Raw genomic sequence first — 24,743 nt, 5'->3', positions numbered from 1 at the left:
TCAAATTTATAGAGAGCCGTTAAAGTGCGATATTGGTAAAAGGGTGTATTTGTAAAACGCTTAATTTTTAAAGTGCCGTAACAAGCCGTATTGAAATATTTATGGAAAAAACCTTTGAAAGAGTTAATAACTTTGCATTGTGAAATTTTGTGTGGTACAGCATTGTAGTGCATGAAGTGAGCATTTTATTTAGGCTACTTTTTGCTAAAAGTTCAAAATTGAATATTTTTAGACTCATTTACGAACTTTTAAAGTTTTGATCCCCTTTTTTTAGTTAGAAAATAATAACTCATTACAGAGTCGAAAATTAAAAATAAATACAAGAAATGGCGGAACGAAGTCCGCCGGGTCAGCTAGTTAGATATAAAACTTTTATCTTGGTCTTTAATACGTATGATTACGTAATACGTATGTCTTCCCCAATTTTCCTGTTTGAAATCCGAGCGACCGTTTTTGATCAGCGCTATTCGCTCGTGGAATTCAATATTCAACGTTTACGTTTTTTGAGATCTATTATGGAATTTGCAAGTCTAAAATTTAGCCAGAACTCTCTTCTCCAAATTCGTTACTACGCCATTTTTAATACACGATTAGAAGAAGGATAGAAACCTAAAGAAATAATAAAGACTTATAAAGCTTCTTGTTAAAAATTGATTTGAATTTTTTGATGAACTGAAACTTTCGTACTCCTGTCCTCGTGTGTTAAGACATGATTTACAACTAATAACTCTTACATGCATTGCAATCGAGATTCTCGAATGTATTTCTCGATTCCAGAAATACATTCGTAATTGTCTAGAGACGATTTATTCATTAATCCTGACCTGAAAACTCAATTCCTCTCTAACTAAGTTAAGACTCTATGGAATCATTTTGTTGCAAAAAAAAAAAAATGTACAAATACCGTCAGCTGATGATGACGCACATAAACCCCATTCAATTTCGCAATAAATTTCGAATAAGTTAACTAAGTTGGACACTTAAATTGATACTCTGGACACTTTAATGCGAATCAAAGTGGTATCCCTTAGCTTTGAGATGACAACGCGATAAAGGTAATTCGCCTCATATCGTGAGACTTTGTCGCGTCCTGTGAGAGATGTGCGGCAAACATTATACTCGCATATATACACACAACGACAATTTATTACATGACTTAATGAGAGAGATCTTCTTCTCTTTTGGTCGAACGAACCTGTGTAGACTTGGCATGGCTGCTTTAGCTTGTTATAACTTACATCGGAAGTGAAAATAATGCGCATTTCAAAGCAACTCTAAGGTGATTAGTTTCGAGGTCAAGAAGTGTGTGTCCATCACAAGCGCAGGAGTCCGATGTGCACGAGAGGTGATGCGCAATAAGAGAATCCCCTCGAGTATCCTTCCTATACGATATTGATGGTAAGGGAGCATCTTTCGTTGTACCTTATACCTCTATAATACCTTGCGCGCTGCGATGCGTTTTGAATGGAATTTATTTCGCCGACCTCGCTTTAGTTTCCGAAGGCTGAGCTACACACATATTTTATGCGACATTCGCCGCCAGCCTCGCTGACAGACAGATAGACACAGCCTGACAGACAGTTCCACTTGTTGTCAACACACAGACACCGATGCGATGGTCTAAAGCGTGATCTCATAAATATACACGAGTGCTATAACGTTGCCCCGCTCTAGCCGCAAGCCGCAACCTGTGCAACATCACAAAGTTGTATCTTCAGTGCTGCCCCATATTGTAGGTAAGAGTTGCTTGGGTATATGAATCCCAGATGCGCGGGCAGGATGTGAGTTGGAAACTTGCGCGTTTAAAGCTATGTGCGCATGTCACCTGAGTTGCGTTTGAAAAGTAGCTGCGCGTCAACAGCATCAGAGACAACAGCGACATGGAACGACATGTTCCATGAGCGATGAAATTATCATAACAAAAAATCTCATTAATTTAATTGGAAAATTGTTTTCACAAATCACATAGGTATACTTCAGCATTTTACGAAATAGTACAGACGCAATTGCAGTATACGCAGACAGACTGTACCGATATATAATTTTATATGTGTACCGACGTCGACGACGTCGGTTAGGGGCTTTAAACACAATTATACGCGTACATATATAAGCTACGCTACGCATAATGCTATGCAGTGCGATGCGCATGCGCACATGATGCGCGCACTCTTGTATATTTTGTGTGCGATACAACAAAACTATACCAACACCAACTATCAACGACAAACAAGCACCTTCGGGTTTTAGACTTTTCAATTTTCAGAGCTCGACTCGACTCGGCTCTGACTTACCTTTCATTAAAATTTTTCTCATGCTTTTGCGGAGTGATGTGCAGTTCCATCGCCGATTCTTGAATTGAAATTCACATTCTCGGAAGCCCAGATTAATGCCATTGATGATCTCTTTCAGCAGTACAGAATCATGCCGACATATTTCTGCCAATTTACCGCGGACACGTCGTGTCTTCTTGCACATTAAATTTGGATCAAGTAGTATGTTGGAACCCTCGGCCCTGTAAATAAAATTTATAAGAAAATTGAATGGGAAATTAATGTTGTTTAAATGAAAAAAGGTTATTTAACACACTGGTAAATAGTAGGTATGGATCGCACTGAAAAGTAAATTATTTTCTTAAATCATAGACTCGCTAATAATAATCTGGCACTACCTTACCTTGTTCTTTAATAAATACATGTACACTCGTACACAAAAAGAAAAACGTTTTTGAAAGATGTGATCCTTATTCTGGCCTCTTTTGAGTAGGATACAAGTCTAGGTAAAAAATTCACGTTTAAAAAAAATCGCCTTTTGAAATGTTTAGATCGATTTTATGGAGCGTTGTTTTACCCCCAAAGTTGCAAAACTCAAAAGCCTCTAAAAACAAAACTATAATTGTCCAAAACTTATGTCCTTTCTGACGTTTTAGCTCAAATTGACTTACGATAAACTGATCATTGAGAAAGTGCCTTTGGGCATTGGGCTGGAAATTCAAGTAACAGTTAAATGGTCACCAATTTCAAACGATCTTGATCATTGTTGACAGTGCTGGCCAGCAAACAGCAGACTGGCTAATGGAGACTTTTCACGAGTCGATTTTTGCCGTGCGGCGAAGCTTTTCGACTCGTCTGAAAGTAAGTCTCAGTAAAAAATCTCCTTGACATCTTAAGAGATTTCATAATCAAGAAATACTGTTTCGAGAAAAACTTGCAAGCTAAGTTGTATGTAGACGATGGTCAAAATTGGAAAAGAAATATATTTCTATTTCCAGACATAAAGTACATTCATGTGAATAGAATGGATTTTTTTAAAGAAAGGAATGCCCTTTAGTCGGCAAACAAATATTCATGTGATGAATATATACGAGGAAAAATTGAAAAATGAAAACCTTTGTGATGGATTGAAACCTGTAGTATACACTAGAAGACGAGCTGCTTAGCTTACTGGATTGTCTGAGAAAACTATTTATAGGATTGTAAGGAAATTCAAGTTGGGAACAGTGCAGTCTCCTAAGAAAAAAAGGCGTCAACGCCGCTGGCTGACCGACACATAGATAATTTTGATTTTGAAGCAATTAAAAGGATGATCTATACGTTCCACATTTTTGATAAGCAAATTGTGACCCTAGCAGGTTTAAGAAGCAAGATTTATGATCAGCTTTGACTTACAATTAGCAAAAAAAACCCTTTGGAGAATATTAAAAAATAAGGAATTTATAGGTTTTTAAAAACAAAAAATAACAGGAGCATCCTTTGTGAACGAGAGGACATAAAAATTCTAAAAGGATATGGAGTTATTTATTTATAGGTAGATATTCTGGCAAAGGTGAATTTAAAGGATTTAAAAGTTTTCAAACTTTCAAAGCAACAGCACTAACATAAGCAAACGTTCCTACAAGTTAAAAAACATGGTACCGAGATTCAAGAGAAAAACATATAGATACAAAAACACTGTGTCTCCCAAATAATGACTTTCCGTACGAAAAAATATATCATTTTGCTATCAGTGATACTCGAGGCGGATGTCAAAAGGAAAAGTTGAGTCTCGCTTACTGCAAATAGCGCACTGATAAAGTTGCTTAAAAAAAGAGCGCGGTTACTCCAGTGAATTTGTGACTACTGTCGATGGTATCAATATGAACATCTGAAATGTTGTTTGGAAAGATATGACAGTGGATATGACAAGATGACAGTGGTATTAACTTTCCTAGGTGAAATTTATAGTTCCACGTAATGAGGAAACTAATAAAAGATAAATCAACATTGATGGGCCAAATTAAGAAGGTGACTACAATCGTTGTATGGGTGGAGTGTATTTGATTGATAGCATTATGGGATACTATAAAATCAATAAACTAAGAAAAAGTTGGTAAGCACGAATATTATATCATTTATTACTTCAGCAGATTTTCAACACGAAAAAGTTGAAAGTTTCAACTTTTTGCAAATTTAGACAAAAAGCTCGAAAAACCAAGAGATTAATAAATTTAAAATCATCATTTTCATCAAAATGTAACTCAAAAATTGTATATATTCTAACAATGATGAAAAGTGGCCATAGCTGAAATAAAATGGGTGTTGAGAACGATTGCCTAGAATCAGTTGTTCCGGTCAATGGAAAATATTTCAAAGTTCAACAAGTCTATTTTCCCAGATTCGAATATAGCAAGTTCGGTAAGTACACCATCTGGGATATTAAATAATTTCAAGAATTTCTTCAAGTTTCCTTAAAATCTTTATTAATTCTAATTTTATTTACATTTAGCCTGATTATAGATGACAACACAGATATATCCACAAAAAAATGTCTCGTAATCGTTGTAAAGCAATTCAATTTAGAGATTGGAAAGACGTTTGACAGTTTCTATCGGCTAATACTACCGGATAATGGACAAAGCGAAACAATCTATGAAATTATTATAAATTCATTGAGAGAACAACATTCCACTCAGCAATTTGATTGGGTTTGCTTCTGACAACGCAACATCGTTGAATGGACAAAAAGTTGGGTTTTAGCATTTTTAAAGAAAAAAAATTTAAAGTTTGTATCACCTTAGATGTGTATTCATTCGGTGGACCTTATAAACCTCGCTAAAGCTTTTGGTATACCCAAAAATGTTGAAAAGCTGTGCCGAGATTTGTAAATACTATTTTAGAAGTGCAAAAGAAATAGGTGACCTTAAAAAACTACTAAATACTTTTGACGTTCCCAACCATAAGCTTTAAGATTGAGTGGAACAAGGTGGTTATTGAAAGCGTTCCACGTGTCAGACTGTGGAGTAGTGGATAGTTTTTCAAACAAATTTTGTACGAGCGAAATTTGAAGAGAAGTTTGAAAAAAACTATTGACAACTTAACGCCAGTTAATTTTATATATATCCTAGGTATAATGAATAATCTAATAATTTTATAAAAAAAGAATATCTTAATAATAAACAAATACATATGTAAATTTTAATATTGATTATGAAAATGAACTGTTCATTAAAAATATTAAAGATAGGTATTTATATCGGCCATGAAGCTGAAATTTGTTTAGAATAAAAAAAGAAAATATTTCCGATGATGATTTTATTTTTATAAAAAACAATATTTTATTATAGGGTAAAACCATACAATACGCCCCAGTTTACAAAACGCCCCACCAGTCTCGTACGCACACAGGTGTTGTTAAGCAGGCAAAACGAAAACTGTTCAAACTAATTTAAGTTGCTCGTCAATTGTGTTATTGAGTTGTAGTATTCTGTGTGCCCTGAAGAGAAAAAAACTGCAAAACAAAAATTTGGCACCAAAACATATTGCGGAGAGCGCAGGCAAAATTTCATTTTTTCAGAAAATATAAAGACCATATCAAATTGGTATATATATTAAGAAAGTTTAAAAAATGTGCTTCTTAGTTCTTTTTTGGTAATTCCTTGAGATGAGTTTGGGTTGCTATATTTTTGTATGCGCGTATTGCACTTCGAAATTTACAAAACGCCCCAGTACAGTGAGTGTAATACGCCCCAGGTAAATTATGAAGTAAAATACTCATTAACATTTTTTTTTACTTGCTATATGCTTAAGAATTGCATCAAATTACAAAAGGACGACACTGGGGCCATTATGGTCAAAAACGAAAATTATTACAGGACCGTTTTAAAGAAGTTTAGTATTCAGCGCATATATTGCCATATGGCGTTGCCCGAGTTTTTTTTTACCATGTATGCATACCAGATTGCAACATTTGCGGCCGCAAAGCATCGCAAAATTCTATATTCCAAAATCAAATAATTTAATTTTTCTAAATTAATACATTTGTACCAACTTTTTCCTTAGGGGCGTTTTGTCACTGGTGTGGGGCGTTTTACCCAGCAAACGAGTTACAAAACGCCCCACTTGAACTTTTTTTAAACGATTTATATAAAATATATGCTAACATATTTTAGTACATATTAATATGCCAAGAGTAAGAAAAAAGACTATACTTTTTATATTTACCAAAAAAAATATTATTTTCCTTTATTTTTTTTGTTTTATTGAAGGTTCAAAAAAAGTGGGGCGTATTGTATAGTTTTACCCTATTACATATCAGGCAATATGTGATGAAATAACTTTCAGATGGTTTTAAAGACAAGAGATTGTCGGTTTTGAGATTTTTGGACCCGCTTAGTATCAAATCTGATGAAGACATTAATTTATTTTGATTTGGTTTCGGAGTTTTGGTAGTTTAATAAAAATTTATTAACGAACTAAAACTCTTAGAATATAGGTAAATCAAAAGAAAAAGCTAATAGTACTTGTACCTACTATTTTCGAAATAACAGACATTAGAGAGTTTTGGTTAAAGGTCTTCGGACGCATTAGAAATAATTTGGATGATTTAATTTTTGCAGATCTTTATAGTTTTGTGACACTAATTTGTACCCTCCCACTCCCACATAGCAGCGTTTGTGCGGAAAACTATGTATCAAACAAATGCTTTTAAAGAGGAAACTTTCCAGTCAAATATTTCATCTAATACAAATTACAAAAACTTGAAAATTGGACACCAGACCAAAAACTGGTAAAAAAAATTGTCGAATGGGTACCTCAATGTGCAGAAGTTTCTCAAACTTAATGTGAGAAATGCGACGTAGCTCTGTCCTGCAAGAAAAACAATTTCTTAATAAATTTGGATTTAAGTAGTGAATATTATGGATTTTGATTTATTTTTGACATTTCTTTACATCCAGATGTATTTTTAGACTAGTGAATAATATGGCCGTTAATGTTTGTAATGCCTCTTAAAGCCATAACTTTTTGCAAAAGTACAAAAGTGAAAATATTTTTTCCTCGCTGTGCAATTTGTTTGTAAAAAAGAGTAGGTATACAAATTGAATTTTAGGCCAAAAGATTTCTCCTTTATTTGTTTTAATTTTCCAGCCCGAAAAACAACTAAACTACTAAAAACAATTTGTAGGTTTGCTCTTTATAAAAAAACAACTGCGCTAACGAGAAAAAAAATTTTTTCACTTTTGTACTTTTGCAAAAAGTGCTAATGTAGTCAAGGCTTTATTTTTTCAAAAGAAAATAAAAATCAAGCTAACCGGATAGGCCGTCGCGTTGTTTGGGAGTCTATGTTCACACTATCAAATGACAATTCCGTTCGGTAAGTTTGCGAGTGTGAACTCCTTCATGTGGTTAACTGGATTGCGTGGAAGCTTTGTGGATTGTATTGAACATACTTTTATTTACTGTTATTAATGGATGCAACCTGTATGATGAATGTTCTTCGACATTTTAAAGTTTTGATTTTATTTTGAAGCAAAAGCAATAATTGTATTTTAAAAGCTATTTACGTGTTATTAGTACCCAGGTAAGAAGTTTCTACATATTGAAATGAAATGTGATTGATAATAAAATATGCAGAGTCAAAGAGGCAAAATGCTACACTTTCTTACTGGATTGCACAAGAGATTCTAGTCGAGTTGAACAAATGTCCAAGTCCATAATACTTAGATTTTGTAATATTAAAACATAGAGGAACATTTCATCAGATTTCTGGCTGTATCTAGTAAGACTACAGGGGAGTTTCTGGCAGATGCAATTCTTAAAGAGCAGGAAAAAATGGTCTTAATGTATATTATTGTCGAGGACAAGGGTACGACAATGGCGCAAATATGGTAGGAACTAACAGTAAAGTAAAAACCCTAATTTTAAACATTAATCCTCGAGCTTTTTTCACACCATGCGGGTGCCACAGTTGGAATCTTTTGTTGGTAGATGCAGCTAGTTCTTCAACGGCAGCAAAAACCTTTTTTGGTTATATTCAAAAAATTTATTTGCTTTTTTCACGATCCATAAAGCGGTGGGAGTTCATTAAAGAAAAACTAAAATTAACATTAAAACCCTTATCAGACACAAGGTGGGAAAGTCGAGGCAGTAAAGGCAATTTTACTACAGTTTGACGATGTAGTGGAATGCATTGAAAGCTTAAAAAATTACACAGAAGAATCCGACACGTTAAGTGATTGCGACTCGATTTTAAATGAAGTACTTAGCCTTGAGTTTATCATATCACTTCACTTATGGTTTGAAATACTCTTGCGCGTTAATGTTATAAGCAAAATTTGGCAATCAATTGAAATTAATATCAGCATTGCTATTCAACACTTGAACACATTCTGCACTTGGATCAAAGAATATAGAGAAACTAGTAGCCCGTACATTTATAGACAAAAGCAGATATGATGTTGCGAAGGAGTTTAAAAACAAAAGGATAAGCAGAAAGAAAAAACTTTTCACTTTTCACGCAAATGCAATCTCGCCTGGACAAAATTATTTTTTGAAGTAAAGCAATTTATTATTGCTAGAAACTATTATTTATGCAATGAAAGGCAGTTTTATGTAAATAAGTTGAAAAACTTTAAAAACGCTTGTGATAAGAAAAATAAAAAAATAGTAGTATGAAATTTCATACACCCAAAATGTGAAAAATTATAATATCTAAAATAATAGAGCTTCTAGAAAGGAACCATTGTGATTTTTAGGCTAAGTGAATCCAAATGCATTAATTTCAATAAAAACATTTCTGGAAAATGTTAACAACCAGGAAGAAAAACACATACGGCGTATGAGTGATTTTTACTAAAAGTGAAAATTTCATTCGCAAATTATTTTGTTAATCGCAAAAATTCGATCCCAAATTTTTGATATTAAATTAAAAGAATAGTCAAAGTTATCATAAATCCATGTATCGAAGCAGAATAGTAGGGTATACTATAACAAAGCACTTTTAAAAAAAGCAATACAATCTACATGTGGAAGAATCTTTTCCCACTGTCATTTAATTGAACAAAAAACATTTAATATTTCCATAACTACTCTTTAATTATTATTCAATACCTGCAATTGTATTTTTCATTTGAAAATTGTATGTTTAAAAGCACACTCGCTCACAACCAATCCCCTAACAATGCTCACCAAATCAATACAAATAAAAAAAAAATCCAGAAAATAAACAGCTGAATTTGAACTTGTTTTGTCACACCACACACTTTACCACAAAAAAAAAGTGCATCATATGAGCCCATGTATACTTACCATCCGCTTTGTAAAAAAAATAATTCAAAATTTTGATTTTTAGAAAATCGAATTTTGAATACTCCTATGTGCGCCGCCTCTGATTCGAATGATCTTAAAGTGTGTAATTTAATTTAAAATAATAGCTGTGCTAGCTAGATTATTGTAGTTATGGTTTTTTTTTAGTTTATACATATTGAAATTAAAATTATTTCATAATTCAACAGTTTTATGATAAATAAAATTACAGATCTTTACAATTAGTGGAAATACAATTTAACCCAAATAAAACAGTGATAGATAACTCATAAGATATGGAGATTTAACATGTCGGAAATCAAAGAACGGTACCTATAATAATACAACAAGTGCCTAACCAGAAAAAAGGATTGTATGTAGTACCTAGAGAAAAAAAGGCCGGTGAATGTTTTCACGTAAGCAATACAAATCTAAATAATGAAGGCAGTAGTTCCAACAGATCATCAAATTTTCGTAAAGAAATTTTTGTTTCAGTGCCTAGTATTTAATTAGTTTTTGAATGTACTCTTCAATTAGAATTGCTATTTCAATTAAACCACAAAACAAACGTATTTTAATTTTTTTCTAAGATGAAGCACCCATCGTATTTAAATTGAATCATATTCACAGCGAATCATCACTTTTTCAATATAAAAACTAATTCGATTAAATAGCTTTTTCGATTAATTTCAATTAAATACCATTGAACTTCGCCTCTATCTAATGGTCGATCAAAAAGCGTTCATGCACCCCGCAATCAAACAAATCTAATTAAAAGCATTTATGAATTTCTATTGCCAACGATTTATCTGAATTCTTTTTCCTGATTATAAAATGATTCTGTGGTAATAATTAGCACACCTGCTGGTTTCAGAAGCCCCTTGGCGTCTTCGTCGTCTATCTAAATAATATAATTACCGAATATCATTGTTTTTTGCGTATACTTAATTCCAAAATACGAGTGTCTACATAACTAAATGGTCTAATTATATCACAATTTACCTTTATACTTAAACATGAAGTATCTCAAAGATACAAACATAATCTTCTTTAGATATCCTGTTCCTAAGCACACATCTATTTCATATTAAAGCACGCATTTTATTTCATATTTAATTGCTGTTGGTAATAAAAACACACGTCTCTGCCTCTGCAGCATGAATTTACCGATTTCCTTTCCCCATGTTCCAGAATTCAGGGCAATTGATAAAATTATAAATTGACTCTCTACACACACAACATCATTTCTCTGAAGAAGGTGCGCGCGGGCATCTGGAGTAGGAATCATATAGAAGCAGAGCGGCATGGTGGCGCGGCAGGAAGCAAGTGACTTAGTTATTTTGGCACCTTCAAGTCGATACGGGTTTTTTTTTGTTTACCAAATCAATCAACTCTGATGGGATTTTTTCTCTCATTTTTAATTTTTTTTTCGTGGAGGAGTACCTAGATACAGTAACCACAGACCACACTTACTCAAGAATTAGAAGAAGTTGAGGTTTTCGATACAAAGGCAGCCAAATATTGTTTGCAACCATATCATCGATTTAGTGGAGATGGGGAAACAAACAATGTCTGACGTAGTCGTCGCCGTTTTATTATCTTTTGATTGGGGTTTAAATTGTTGAAACAAAACAACAATTTGGTAACGATTTTGTTTTGATCGTTAAATTGAAAATGAATATTAAAAAAAGTACTATTTAGAGATTGTTGTGCACATTTTTTAAGTAAGATCATAATCTTAGAGATTTATAGCTTTGCCAGACTTAGACTAAACTCTGGAAAAAATATAATCAAAGTCTAGACCAAAGATTGAAGCCTTTGGTTAATAAAATTATTGATTTTATTATCAATGGAAGTTGTATTCTCTCTCAAGACTTTCGTCTAGTCACCTGTTGTAATGTTGGGGCCAACAAGAAATTGCTGAACTTGTTTGAAGATGGAGAAAAGCATAATCATCAAGAACAATTTTTTCTTAATGTAACTAGAGGTACCTATATCTATCCACAATAAACATAAGATCTCATCCGTTTTTTAACTTCATATCCGATCGTTAAAATGCTAGTTGTATTGCTTATTGATTGGCATATGAAAAATATTCAGATACCCCAAGTATCATGAAAATACAGGAAGTCAATATGTAATGAGGAAAAGTTGTGACTTTCTATATAGAACTGTTAACAATTAACATTAGCAAGTGATTGCTTTTGGGAAGTTAGTTGGACAGAAACAGTGGGAATATCTAACGGAGTAGGTTGTGGATGAATAAATTTAATTATGAAGTAGGGCACTAGGAGTCTGCAAACCGTTGAAAATATTGATTTTGTTTCCGGATAAGTTGGAAAGGACAGTAAAAGAAATTTTCTCTTAAAACTTTGTGCAGATCTTCAGCTAAGTCTATACATTGGTCTTAAATCAGACATTGATAGGTGCATGTTGTGCGACGAAATAATAAGTTTAAGATCTTATCTTTCCGATGACGACCCACACGGATCTCCATTGTTTGGTATTGAATTTTTTAAAGGAACAAAAATTTACAGGAATTGTTCTCAAATATTTGGGTAGCACTAAGAATTTTGATGACAATTCATGTAACAGTCGGAAATGGAAAAAGGAGTTTTTCTAAGCTCAACATTATAAATACTAAATAAAATTGGTGATCTAGAATAGAATCCTATAAAAGTAAGTTCAGGTGTTCCCGAAGGAAGTAATCTAGGCCCATCGTTTTTTGAGATATTATACATATATAGGTAAACGATTTTCCATCAGTCTTATCGATGACGGATTGCTTAACCTGTGAGCCTGTGACGATTACACTGGTCAACAAGGTTTTTTTTTACAGAAACTAAATTATACTTTTCTGTAGGTTTTCAGTGTGCTGAACTCGAATCCGAAGTTATCACATCACGTTTTTCAGATATTCCCGTTAGAAAATCAATAAAAACGTTTTTTAACAGTTTTCGAGGTTATGTTATAACGTGTAATTTGGAAAGGCATCTGAAAGACCTTTTTTCTGTTCAATCTTTTAGTCTTTGAAATATCTTCAGTTAAGTAGAACTCATTTTCCTATAAAATAAAAAAAAAAATAGAGACAGGTTTTCTTGGTGTTGGTTTAATGGCGAAGTGAGGATGAAATTATAAACATATTTGGACTCTTATTTCATATTTTCGCCTAATGTTGGAGCGAGCAAAATATGAATGTAATTACTAACCCGTTGTGTTCACACTTAACATGACGATTTCAAAATAAATCGGTTGAGTGATTACAATGTAAACATCAGCCTTATCTGTTTCCCACCTGATAAAAGCGGAAGTGTATCATGATGATATTGGCCGCATTGTTTCTTGTTATCTCGTCATATAGTTATTTTTTTTTTTTTTCAAACGGTGCTATAGTTAATTTGTGCGTTATTTTTTGATATACAAAATGCAGAGGAATTGCTAAAACAATCCTTATAGTTTCTGCTATATGGAGATGTAACATTCATTTAACAGTCGAGGAAATTCACAGAATTGGTACAAAAGTGCTATTTTGAATATTTTGGGTTTCCATTTCGGTACCAAAATGAGTCACGGGCTCCTCATATCTGCTGTTTACCGTGCGTAACCCTTTTAACTGGATGGGCTAGCGGAACCCGTCATCACATGGTCTTTGGAATTCCAATGTTATGGATCAAACCAAGAGAACACTCTTTAGGGAGACTTTTTATAGACTCCTCAAAAGTAAGCCTTAAGGCTGTTCTTTTGCATAATGGAAACAAAATCGCTTCTGTCCCAGCAGCACATGCCACTAACATGAAAGAGTCATATGAAAATATGAAGTGAGTTTTGGCAAAATATGTGGAGATTTAAAGGTTATTGCTATTAACTGCTATTATTGCTATTACCTTCAACTTGGCTTTACAAAATATTGTTGTTTTCTTTGTGAATGGGACAGTAGGCATAGAAATAAAAAAAAAATTGGCCAACTCGTAGCACTCTAACTCCTGGAAAAATGAACGTTTTGAATATACCCTTGGTAAAACAAGAAGATATTCTCCTATCACCATTGCACATAATACTAGGCCTTTTCAAAAATTTTGTAAAAGAGAAGTTCCCCAAGATAAGTGAAGCTAAAATCGAAGAGGGCATATTTGTGCGACCACCAATAGCGGAACTACTAAAGGTACCTATCTTTGAACAAAAATTGAATAGTCTTGAATAACCCGCTTGTGTTTCAGAAATGTGAAAAATTTTCTCGGAAATAATGAAGCAGACATAAACAGCTTATCAGTGAACTTTTGACAACATATAAAGCACTAGGGTGTAATATGTCACTAAAAATTCACTTTCTAGATTCGCACTTAGATTTTTTCCTAAAAATTTAGGACCAGTGAGTGACGAACATGGTGAACCTTTCCACCAGGATATACTACTGTCGAATATCAGAGAGCAAATATGTAGCAAACATTTAACATCCCTTAATTTTTCTTAGACTTAAACGCACTACAAACACTCGTTTAGATCTTGAGCGAGGAAACTTAAAATTCCAGGCGATCCTCAAAAAGAAAGAAAATTAAGGGATTATGAGGAGAAGGCACTGTTTCGGAGTGAAAGCGGTGGATGGGTTTCCAGGTTAACCGACTCTGGGCCTTGCAGATATTCGTAATGAAACATCTATTTTAAATATGTAGATGTAATGCAAGTCTGAAAAAAAACGAGTCTCTGTAGAGTCTGTACCTTCGGAGAAAATAATTTCCTCACAGATTACAGATATAGTATATAACTTTTCTTCTTTTATGTAGAATTTTATTTTGCATTATTTTAGGACGACAGTGATTACAATGAAGACTGTGTTAAAGAATTCTCGCTTCCATTAGGTTAAGTTCCAAAACTGTCAATGCACCTTTAGAACCTAAAAAACCAACAACGCCATCAAACAAACCTACCAAAAAAAAAAAAGATTGACTACACTCAAGCATTGCTGCAACGCCTCCTGTTCAAAAGAATGAGCGAAAAAGAAAAAAACGAAATGCAGCTATGTTTACAAAATTTCTAAAGGTGCAGAATTCTTTTTCAATGGGTTTCTGATAAAAGTTTGAAATTGCTTCAAAATGCACAAAGGACTTGAGTGCCGAAAAAAGAAGAAATAGTTAAGGCGACAAAAAGAATGCGGCTGTAAAGCAAGTTGTAGATATTTTTGCTGTTTCTGAACGAACGGTGTATAGACTTCTGAAGGAAAATAGACCAAAGACCACAACTCAACACCAAAAAAAAAAAAAAAAAAAACAATTTGATCGCAGAATTAAAATTGACGGTTTCGATAAGTGTACCATCTACCATCAGACAAATTGTGTCGACAGAAGTTTTTTCTGCCGAATCTGGTTAAAATACTGCATGAGGTAAAACTCAATGCCTCATTGATTTTAAGTTGTTTTTTCTCTCAATCTAGCTAGTATATATAATTTTGTCTCGCATTGAATGTTGTATAGCGTCAAATATTCAATAGTATTATTTTGAAGATAGTTCGATTTTTCAAGCCAAAGGTACGGAACTTAAATAGGGCTGCCAGACGTCCCAATTTCGGCGGGACAGTCCCGACACTGGGACCCTGTCCCGATATCTGTCCCGATTTTGTCCCGACAATCCGTTTTCATTCCAAAACTTTGGGGAAGAAAATCGAAGTCACTGCTATATGAAAATAAATGAATAACATTTGACTTTTCCTTACTAGGAACATGTGTGAAAAGTAAAATGATTGGTCCATTATTTTTTTGACTTTCTTGCATTAAAATTTTAAACATAAAAAGCTTTTAGCTTCAATTTATTCATTCTCAATTATTTATAAAGTCCATATCAAAAATTAAAAAAGAACTGTCAAATCGCATACAATTTTTAAAACTCCTTCTTTCAAAAGGAATCATTAAATTTAATGGCAATTGGTGCTTTATTAAAAGATTCATCACTTAATAGTATTTTATTTTTTATGGATGAAGACTTTGTTATTTTTCTTTAGGTTTAGTTTTCAAAAAATGGAATACCAATGGAAAACTTTGGAATCACACTGGTCTATTACTTTTTATTTCTTTTTATTTTTATAAATTTTCGATTTCATGTATTTTTTTGCTGTCCCGATTTGTCCCGACTTTTAAGACCTGTTGTCCCGACATTAATAAAATTTTATCTGGCAGCCCTAAACTTAAAGGAATATGTTCAAACAATGGATTTTGCAAATGATACTGAAAAAAGGCTGAGAGTGTTGGTTATGTTTAAACAAGAAAAAATATGATATCGTCGCTTTTCTTTCTCAACCTCGTATCTGCAAAATTTTGATTTTTTGTTTTTTTCCGGATTTGGCATCGTTTCTTTCCGTCTCATAAGTGTAACAAACCCATATCTAAATAGCTATCTTAAGTTCTCCAAAAATGACCATGCAAGTTCCTTTCATCTTACTTCCTTTGTCCTTGTTTACTGCAAAAACCTCGTAACTCGAAGTTACGAGGTTTTCAACAATTCCTCGTTACCCAAACTCGAAGATACGAGGTTGTTACACTTCATACATTGCAAGAGAGACCAATGATATTACTGTTGTTTTGTTTTCAAATGCAGATTATAATGAAGACGAAACTTCTCTTGAAATTCTTATGGGTAACCTTCAAATTCACCGTAATAAGAGTGATTTGTACAAGTTTGATTGATTTTCGTTAATCGTGTAGTCAACAAAATCGCGTTGATAAAAGTATTAAAAGTGTTTTGTGAAGCAAAATTAATTTTCCTTAGCGCATTTTCAAAGGTATAATATGGGCTTTTTGTATTTTTATTATTATAATTTTATACTGATAAAATCCGTAGATAGTGATATTTTTAAGATGAAAAAGTGGAGCAGGGGTGCAGAGTTGGTAAATTTGGCAAAGGGTAATGCTGATGATGACGAACCATCTACGTCGAAAAAAAACACCTGGTAAATTAAATAATCTCATTCCTACTATATTTTACTAATGGCATCAAATATGTTGTATATAGTTTTGTCATCTTCAGTGCATTCGTTAAAAACTACAAAAGTTCTAACAAATAAAGAGGAGAATGTCATTTTAGATGAAACGACTGGACAGTTTGTTTATCAAAATGCAGAACCGGCAAAAAGCGAGGCTATCAATGTAGACAATTTTATTTTGGATGAAACAACTGGTGAACTGAAGCAAAACCCATCATATTTGAGCTCAAATAGTGATGATTCTCATTGTGACTTCTCGGTTTCAACTGACGATACAAATTATAAGTACAGCGAATGCTCTAGCGATTCAACTGACCTGGGCACGTCTTTCAGGACTCTTGATGAAACCAGTGGTCTATGTTTGAATAAAAAAGCCAAGAAAGGGCAAGGCAATAAAAACGGATGGATGAGAAATCAATTAAAGCGAAGAAGACAAAAGGGAAAGCAGTACACCTCAATAAAAAGAAAGAGAGGAGAGGGCGTAATTGGAATGGAAGTGCGGGAACAGAGAGCTATGAAGCCCAAGTGTAATTCAAAGAAATGTGCGAGCAGCAAGACCAGAAAGTGCCAAGAAATATCAGAAGATGACAGAAGTGAAATTTTTCATACTTTCTGGGACGTTCTTTCTTGGGATCAACGAAAGCTTTATGTAAATTCGATGGTTGCACTAAAGCCTGTTGAAAAACAAACCACTGGCATTCCAAGCAAAAGATCACATACGCTTGAGTATAATTTGAAAGTAAGTGGCGAGATGAAATCTGTCTGCAAAAAAATGTTCCTAAATACACTCTGTATCGGTGAATGGTCAGTTTTGAATTGGGTCAAGAGTGCTAAAAATGAAATTAGTATGACAGATAAAGCTGCAACAGTAAAGAGACTCAAACCCATTAATATAACCAAAACAGAGCACATCAAAACATTTTTGGATGCAGTTCCTAAAATGCCATCACACTATTGCCGAAAAAGTACGAGTAAACAATACGTTGATGTAGATTATGGGACTTGGATGGAACTGTATAAAACTTTCGAAATCTACCTAAGTGACAACAATATTCCTTCTGAAGAAAAAGCTTCATATAAATGCTTTTTGACAATAGTGCATGATATGAATCTTGGTTTATATAAACCGAAAAAGGACCAATGCGATGTATGCTATGCATTCAAAAATGGTAATATTGAACACGAAGAGTATCAGACGCATATTCAGGGAAAAGAAAGAGCAAGGCAGGAAAGGGATGCAGACAAAGAAAGATGCTTGAAAGGTGAGGTTCAGCTATTCACTGTAGACCTACAGGCTGTTCAAAATATTCCCATGATTTCTGCCGGTGCACAATATTTTAAGTTGAAGCTGTGCGTTCATCAATTTACAATATACAATGAGAAAGATGGCAGTGTACTTTGTTATGTATGGCACGAGGGAGAGGGGGGCGTGGATTCAAATGTTTTTGCATCGTGCATTATAGACTTTCTTGAGGGACTGGAAGATAAAACAAAACCAATTATTATCTTCAGTGACGGATGTTGTTATCATAATCGAAATGTAACTTTATCCAATGCACTACAAAACTTTGCTATCAAGCACGAAGCTGAAATTCATCAAAAATATTTGGCAGTTGGACATACCCAGATGTCTTGTGATTCAGTACACTCAACAATTGAAATAAAAAAAAAAACAAAGAGCTCTTCGTTCCTGCAGACTTTGTGCGAATTATTAAGGAAGCAAGGTCTACAAAACCATATAAAGTACGTTACTTAAGCCACGATTTCTTTCTTAATTACGGGACAGCAATTAAATACTTCAAATCTATACGCCCAGGGAAGAAATCTGGAGATCCTTGTGTAGTAAATATCAAGGCACTCAAATACACCAATATTGGAATGCACTACAAGTTGAACTTCGACGATGACTGGAAATTGTTGCCCCAGCGTTTTGAAAGCAATGCCTCAAGTGAAGTAGAAAGACTCTACAATCATCAGTTACTAATTAAAAAAAGGAAAATGGATGATCTTCAGAGTTTGAAAGAACTTTTGCCGAAAGACTACCATACCTTTTATGATAGTCTAGCTCATGAAGAATAATGCTGCAACACATATGTATTTTGGTATTTCTTAAAATTGTTCTTTTCTTTTGGTAAATAAATAAAAAAATCTTGTTTCTTAATGATTAGTTTTAATACAGCAACCTCGTATCTAAAATTTTCAGTAAATCGCTTGGACTGGAACTCTTTATACTGTAACCTCGCATCTAAAAATGTCTCTCTCACCTGGAGAGCGTAATTTAATACAAGATTGAAACACGTGAAAATCATGCGTGTTGTAAGTTCAAATGAAATGGCATTTAAACATTTGGCTTAAAAAAATTACAGTACGAAATAATAAGTTTTTTCTTCCTTCTGAAAACCTATTGAAAGAGAGATACGAGGTTGAGAAAGAAAGACGACGATATGAGCATTTAATTAGTATAAGGAATTTTCTACAAAAATTGTTTTTGATCGGAAGATCGAGTTAGATTTACAGGCAAATAAATTTTGTATTATATTCCATTAATTCTTTTACAGATGGGGTCAAAAAAGTCGCAGTATTTTTCAAAAAGGGTCTAAATAGGCAGTTTTTCAAAAGGTCGTATCATCGCGTCGCACGAGTTAAAAAAAGGGGTCAAAATGCGACTAAAGTCACACAGCGGCAACACTATTTCTGGTCCCTGGTTTTAGATAATGGATCACATTATTAACGAAAGAAAAACAAAGCTCGGTCTTCGGTCTACGACAAAAAAAAACATAGGTAAAGATTTGACTCCGGTCACACTATAATATGGTTAAGGCGGAGTTGTTGAGTTTAGAGCATCGTAACACAGAGTCTCCACTGGGCATGAACGATGCCCTGTTCATGAACATGTCTTGAAAAAATCCAATGGAGGCAGAAAAATCCCACACCGACATCTTGTCGAAGAATCATGGGCATAATAGAATTGGTTAAGGACCTTTACAAAAGTCCAATAAAAAAGATTAACGCTGAAACATGGCATAGGTCTGTCCAACACTTTGAGCAGCTGGCCAATCTACTCTTTAAAATTCATTAAAGAGTAGATTGGCTTTTGATTAGATGTTTTAACTAAAAAGTATTATTTTGATGATGGCATTAAATTAGTCTTTAGCGAAATTATAATTAATAAAAAACAAACAAGAAAACATTGAATCTTTTTATTTCTAAATTCAACTTAAATATGGAAACAAACAACCTTCACCCATTACATTTAATCCTCAAGAGCAGGTACTTCCTTGTGTTGACTTATCATTCAGAAGAAGAAGTAAAGGCCAGGCACACTGACATTGTGTATTACATCTGACGGCCCAAAGCAAACGTCAAAGATTTTTATTTTACCTGTCCATCTGGTAACCCATATGCATCGCTCCGGTACGCTATACGACTTGGTGGTTTTTGTTTGTTTCCTTTCAATCGATACCGTCAATTGAGTTGACGGATAAGATAAATCCGAAATGCAAATATTTGTATATCTCATCTCTCTCACGATTCAAGACCCTCATAGAAGTTTGATGGTCCAGAATATCACTGCCGACGATTCTAAAAGTACATCTTCATCTTTGTTGTTGTATACAATAAATTGATGTGATGTGAAGATGCATTATGAAGATCCCACTCAATTCTTCCAGGGACCTAAATAGTCACAGCAGGGATGAAAAATCGTTTTTCAGCATTGTATCGAAAGTGGAATAAAAAGTGTATCGAATTGTACTTTTTGATTCTTTCAACTTTTATAAAAAGAATGAACGAATAACTTTATAATTAACAAAAAAAAGTTTCAAAAAGTTCGGAATATTTTGCAAGGCATTTTTGATTTTATGCTTGCGTGATACAGTGAAAAGGAGTATAGACCGTTTAGTCAATAAAACAGTAAATTTGCAGTTTAATTGCAGCTGTATTGATTAATTAAATTGATTAATTAATTTTTCTTCGATTAAAAAATTAATTTTGCTGGAGATTTTTGATTCTTTTAACTTTTATTGAAAAGTTATTCAAAAAATTAATTTTTTAATGATTTTTCTTCCCTGGTTTAAATTTAGGTAGGAGATTCGCGGCCACAAAATCGATTGCGATTTAAAGAAATATTCCGAGGGAAAAAAACTCCTTTGGAGATTCACGGTAAGGTCCAGTTTCATTAATTGCAATTTTTTTTCTTCGAAGAAAATTAATTAAAGCATTAAATTTACCCTTGAACGTTCTGTACAATTCAAGAGTATTGTTGATAAATATTGTAGTTTTAACCAAATCTTAGAAGGATCGAATACAAAAATGTATGCAGAATATCTATCTATAAGGTACATTGTTCAAGTGAACGGACAAAACTGTATCGAATTTAGTAAAAGTGTATTTGTGTAATTTAGCAAAGCCAAGTGTATCGAAAAAAGTACAATCGTATCGACTTTTGCAACCCAGAGTCACAGCTCTATGAAGACATTTATTTACACCTGTATTGTTTTTTTATGTTCTTGAAGTTTTCGCTTCAAAGCAATATAAACAAATAAAAAAACAGTCAAGTAGGGATTGGGAAGATGGCCAATTCAAATGTTTAAATTATTTGGACAGAGATTTTGAAGTACCGACAGATGATAAATTCTGTAAATGAACGTATGTTCGGCTAAATTCATAAACAGGTAGGTAAAATATTATAGACTTTGGGGAATAAGAAACTTGTGACAACAAAAATTAAAGAATTGGTGTTGAAATATGCTATCAAAATTATGGTTTATTTTAGCTTTCAAGGATTTCGCGATGGTCTAAATAGCATAGATTTTTTTGTCCTCGATGCCGTTTTAAAAATTTTACTTAGATTTACAGTTATTACAGATAGAGGAAATTTGCATAATCTATGGGTTAGGGAGTGGAATTCGCGAGTTAATGTTGGATTGGACATTGGAATCGTTTGTTGGTTTGTCGTAAACCGACACATCTATTTGTTTTTAATTCTAGATTTAGAAAACTGATTTTCTATTTCGCTCTGTTTTGAGTGAACATTTTATGGACGCGAATTACTCGTTTGAAAATTTCAATATAGTATCTACTTTGTCTTTTTTCGCGATAGAACATAGAAAACACATCAAAATCGAAAGCTGACATAAAAAGTTCGGACACTAATGGGCTAAAAGGATTTTCCATATTTGTTCTTTTTTCAATTTTGTAAAACTTTTGCAAAACGTGTTCCATACACGTTTTTGCAACATTTAAAACACACACTTTTTTCACGTTTATTATTGGTATATCAAGCAAATTAAGATATTTTTCAAATTCTGCTAGTGCGATTTGACACTAACATTTCATCTTCTAGAATAATTTCATTCAGCACTTTTTTAAACAAATTCGAAAGAAGTTTTTTTCGCAGAGAGACTTTTTACTGGATGCAGTTGTCTCACTTCATTTACCTAGGTACTACATTTGCTTAAAAATAAGAAGGAGGAAGAAATTGTGCTTACAAATTGGTCTGTAATCAGTTTTATGTATCCTTGGTAATCTGGGATGAAGATCATAGACATTTTCTATGTCGGATTGTCGGTGTATATTCTTGATAAAATTAAGTTTCTTCCATCATAATCAAGGGGCACGGTAGTGCCCAGCCAAGTTCTCTAGCAACTTTGGCACTACACCCTTATTTACAGGAAACAACTCAGGCCATTTTCGACCCCCCTCTAACTTCCACACCAAAGATGCCACAAATTTCAAACTCGCTACATTTGTTGAGCTGGTCAAACCCGAACACCTCACAAAATTTCAGCCTTCTACAATGAGTAGTCTCTGAGATATAGGGCTTCAAAAATCGCAAAAACCATAACTGACTGACTGACTGACTGACTCACTCACTGACAGATCATCAAAATTATGGAGAACTTCCCGTTAACGTAGAAACTTGAAATTTTACACGGTGATAGGACTTGTGGTGTATACAAAGGGAAAAATCGAAAATTTAAGATTTTCAATTCAGGGGGCGTGGCAACTGCCCATTTCCGCTGAATTTTCATCAAATATTATAGGGCATTTCTGATTATCGTAGAATATTGAAATTTGGTAGAATGGTAGAGCTGGTAGTTATTTGAAAATAAAAATTTGAAAATTTCAGCCAGGGGGCGTGGCAACCGCCCATTTCCGCTGAATTTTCATCAAATATTATAGAGCACTTTTGATTATCGTATAATATTGAAATTTGGTAGAATGGTAGAGCTGGCAGTTTATACAGAGGAAAAAAATTTTTAATTTGAAAATTTCAGCCAGGGGGCGTGGTAACCACCCATTTCCGCTGAATTTTCATCAATTATTATAGAACACTTCTGATTTTATCGTAGAATCTTGAAATTTGGTTGAAATGGTATTATTATTTAAAATTTGAGAACTTTAGCCAGGGGGCTTGGCAACCGCCCATTTTCACTGAATTTGAACCCAAACTTCAGAACTTGGTACACTTTTACATCTCAGTACTTTTTGTGCCAGCATGATTTCAACATAGGAGAACTTGGCTCTTTTTTTAACAGTAATGTTTTTGTTGTGATTATGTTAATTTGTATGGCGTTCTTATAATTGAATGCTGTTAAGAAATACTATGAGGAGCGAATTTTCTTCGTCATGCTGAATTTAAAAAATTCATTCTAATTACCTCTATGATTTTTGTCTTTAAACATTTTTTCAGTATGTGGTTCAAATAACTGCAAAATAGCCAATGATTTAACTCAAATTCGTAGTGAATAATTTTTTAATTCATTAAATTGTAAATTAACCCCAAATATCAATTTAATCGTTGGAGTGGCTGTGGTACTGTCAATTTTAGGCGTAAAAGTCTACTTTTTTATTTAATTTTTTAAACTTACCAAATAAATTCACTTTTTCCATTCCATTATACGAAGAAATTGTTGACATTTTTAGTCCTTTATAAAATAGGGTAAAAAATATCTCTGAAATCCTCACCATCTAAGAATTTAAAGGGTCGTTAATCTTTGGTTATTTATTTTTTTGCCACTTCATTTTCAAAGCTTTTTTTGAATTAAATTATTTTCATCTAAGAAATTTTATGTTTTCTGTCTATATGTCTCTTTAAACTTGTTAAGTGATATCCACTCATCTTCTAACCACAAGAATTAAATTTTGTAAAAGTGTAATTCGGTCATAAAGACTAGAATTTCTGAATTTACTGTCGGATTTTCGTCCACACAGCACAAAATCACTCGTCAAATGCGCGTGGCGTGACGAGAGATTACAAAATACGAACGGCCAAACTAACCCATGCTCTAATTGATGAATTTGCAATTTGGAGATGAGATTTGTTTTTCTTTTTTTTTTCTAAGCGATAAGTCCCTCATTAAACTGATCAGACAATTATCTACAAAAATGTAAGGATACTATTTTCCATTTGAGCGATCAGTTTGATCTTGTACGTGATTTAGGACTGTCAAGAAGGCATTTAGAGGTTTTGGGATCTCGAATATAGCAATGGAACATGGTAAAACATGATTTTAAAATTACATTTGCTCGGGGATTGCACTTTATATCTTTTGACCAGCGGTTTATTTTAGATGACTCTTGCAAAAGTATGTTTCAATTTTATTAATTGAGTAACTAAGGTGAAGGTCCCATTTACAAATATATTTGCTGTATTGTTACACAATGAAAAGCAATTCTTTTTAGTTACATCACCATTAGCATACGCTACCGAAATGAAAGATATGGAACGATGGACAAAATTTTACACTTATTTACAATTCTCTTCTGGATGCAAGGAGGCTATACAAATTTTTTGTGTTATCTTTGCGAATGGAGGAATCGATCCTTTCAAATGCAGTCACTGGCCTCCAAGAAATTCATTTAAAATAAGTAAAAAAAAACGTTGTGAACTGGTTAAAACCGAAAAATAATTTTGCAGCGGCTGCACTTCAAGCAATTTGTGTATTGCCTTGATGTCAAAATAAAAGAAGGTAAAAACTTAAATGATGGTGTTTTTTCATAGAAATCTTTAAATTTATTGAATTATTCAAAATATCAGATGTTTTGCAGTGTTACATCCGGAACGATTATGAATTGTTTATTGTTAATAAATAAAGTATATTTTCTATTGACTATAAATGAATTTTACACAGTATTCAAGTTGGATTCTATTGAAAACAATATTGTAACTAAAAGCGTCTATTGTCACGCCCCACATTGGGACCAAACAA

The 24,743-nt window shown here is 33.4% G+C and overlaps 1 protein-coding gene and 1 pseudogene across 1 annotated transcript in view; one reads left to right on the top strand and one right to left on the bottom strand.

Annotated features, from left to right (window-relative positions):
• The window catches only part of LOC129921178 (protein Wnt-1), a 50,335-nt gene that overhangs the window by 6,545 nt on the left and 19,047 nt on the right, over nt 1-24,743 (bottom strand). Inside the window, exon 2 of the mRNA XM_056002884.1 lies at nt 2,295-2,515. Coding sequence (XP_055858859.1) covers nt 2,295-2,515 — 221 coding nt within the window. The remainder of the gene's footprint in view (nt 1-2,294; nt 2,516-24,743) is intronic.
• Nucleotides 16,422-18,691, top strand: LOC129921177 (uncharacterized; annotated as a pseudogene).

Source organism: Episyrphus balteatus, chromosome 1, assembly GCF_945859705.1.
Source record: "Episyrphus balteatus chromosome 1, idEpiBalt1.1, whole genome shotgun sequence".
Classification (NCBI taxonomy): Eukaryota; Metazoa; Arthropoda; class Insecta; order Diptera; family Syrphidae; genus Episyrphus; species Episyrphus balteatus.
The sequence above is the reverse complement of the archived record's forward strand: the minus strand, read 5'-3'. Positions and strand labels throughout refer to the sequence as shown.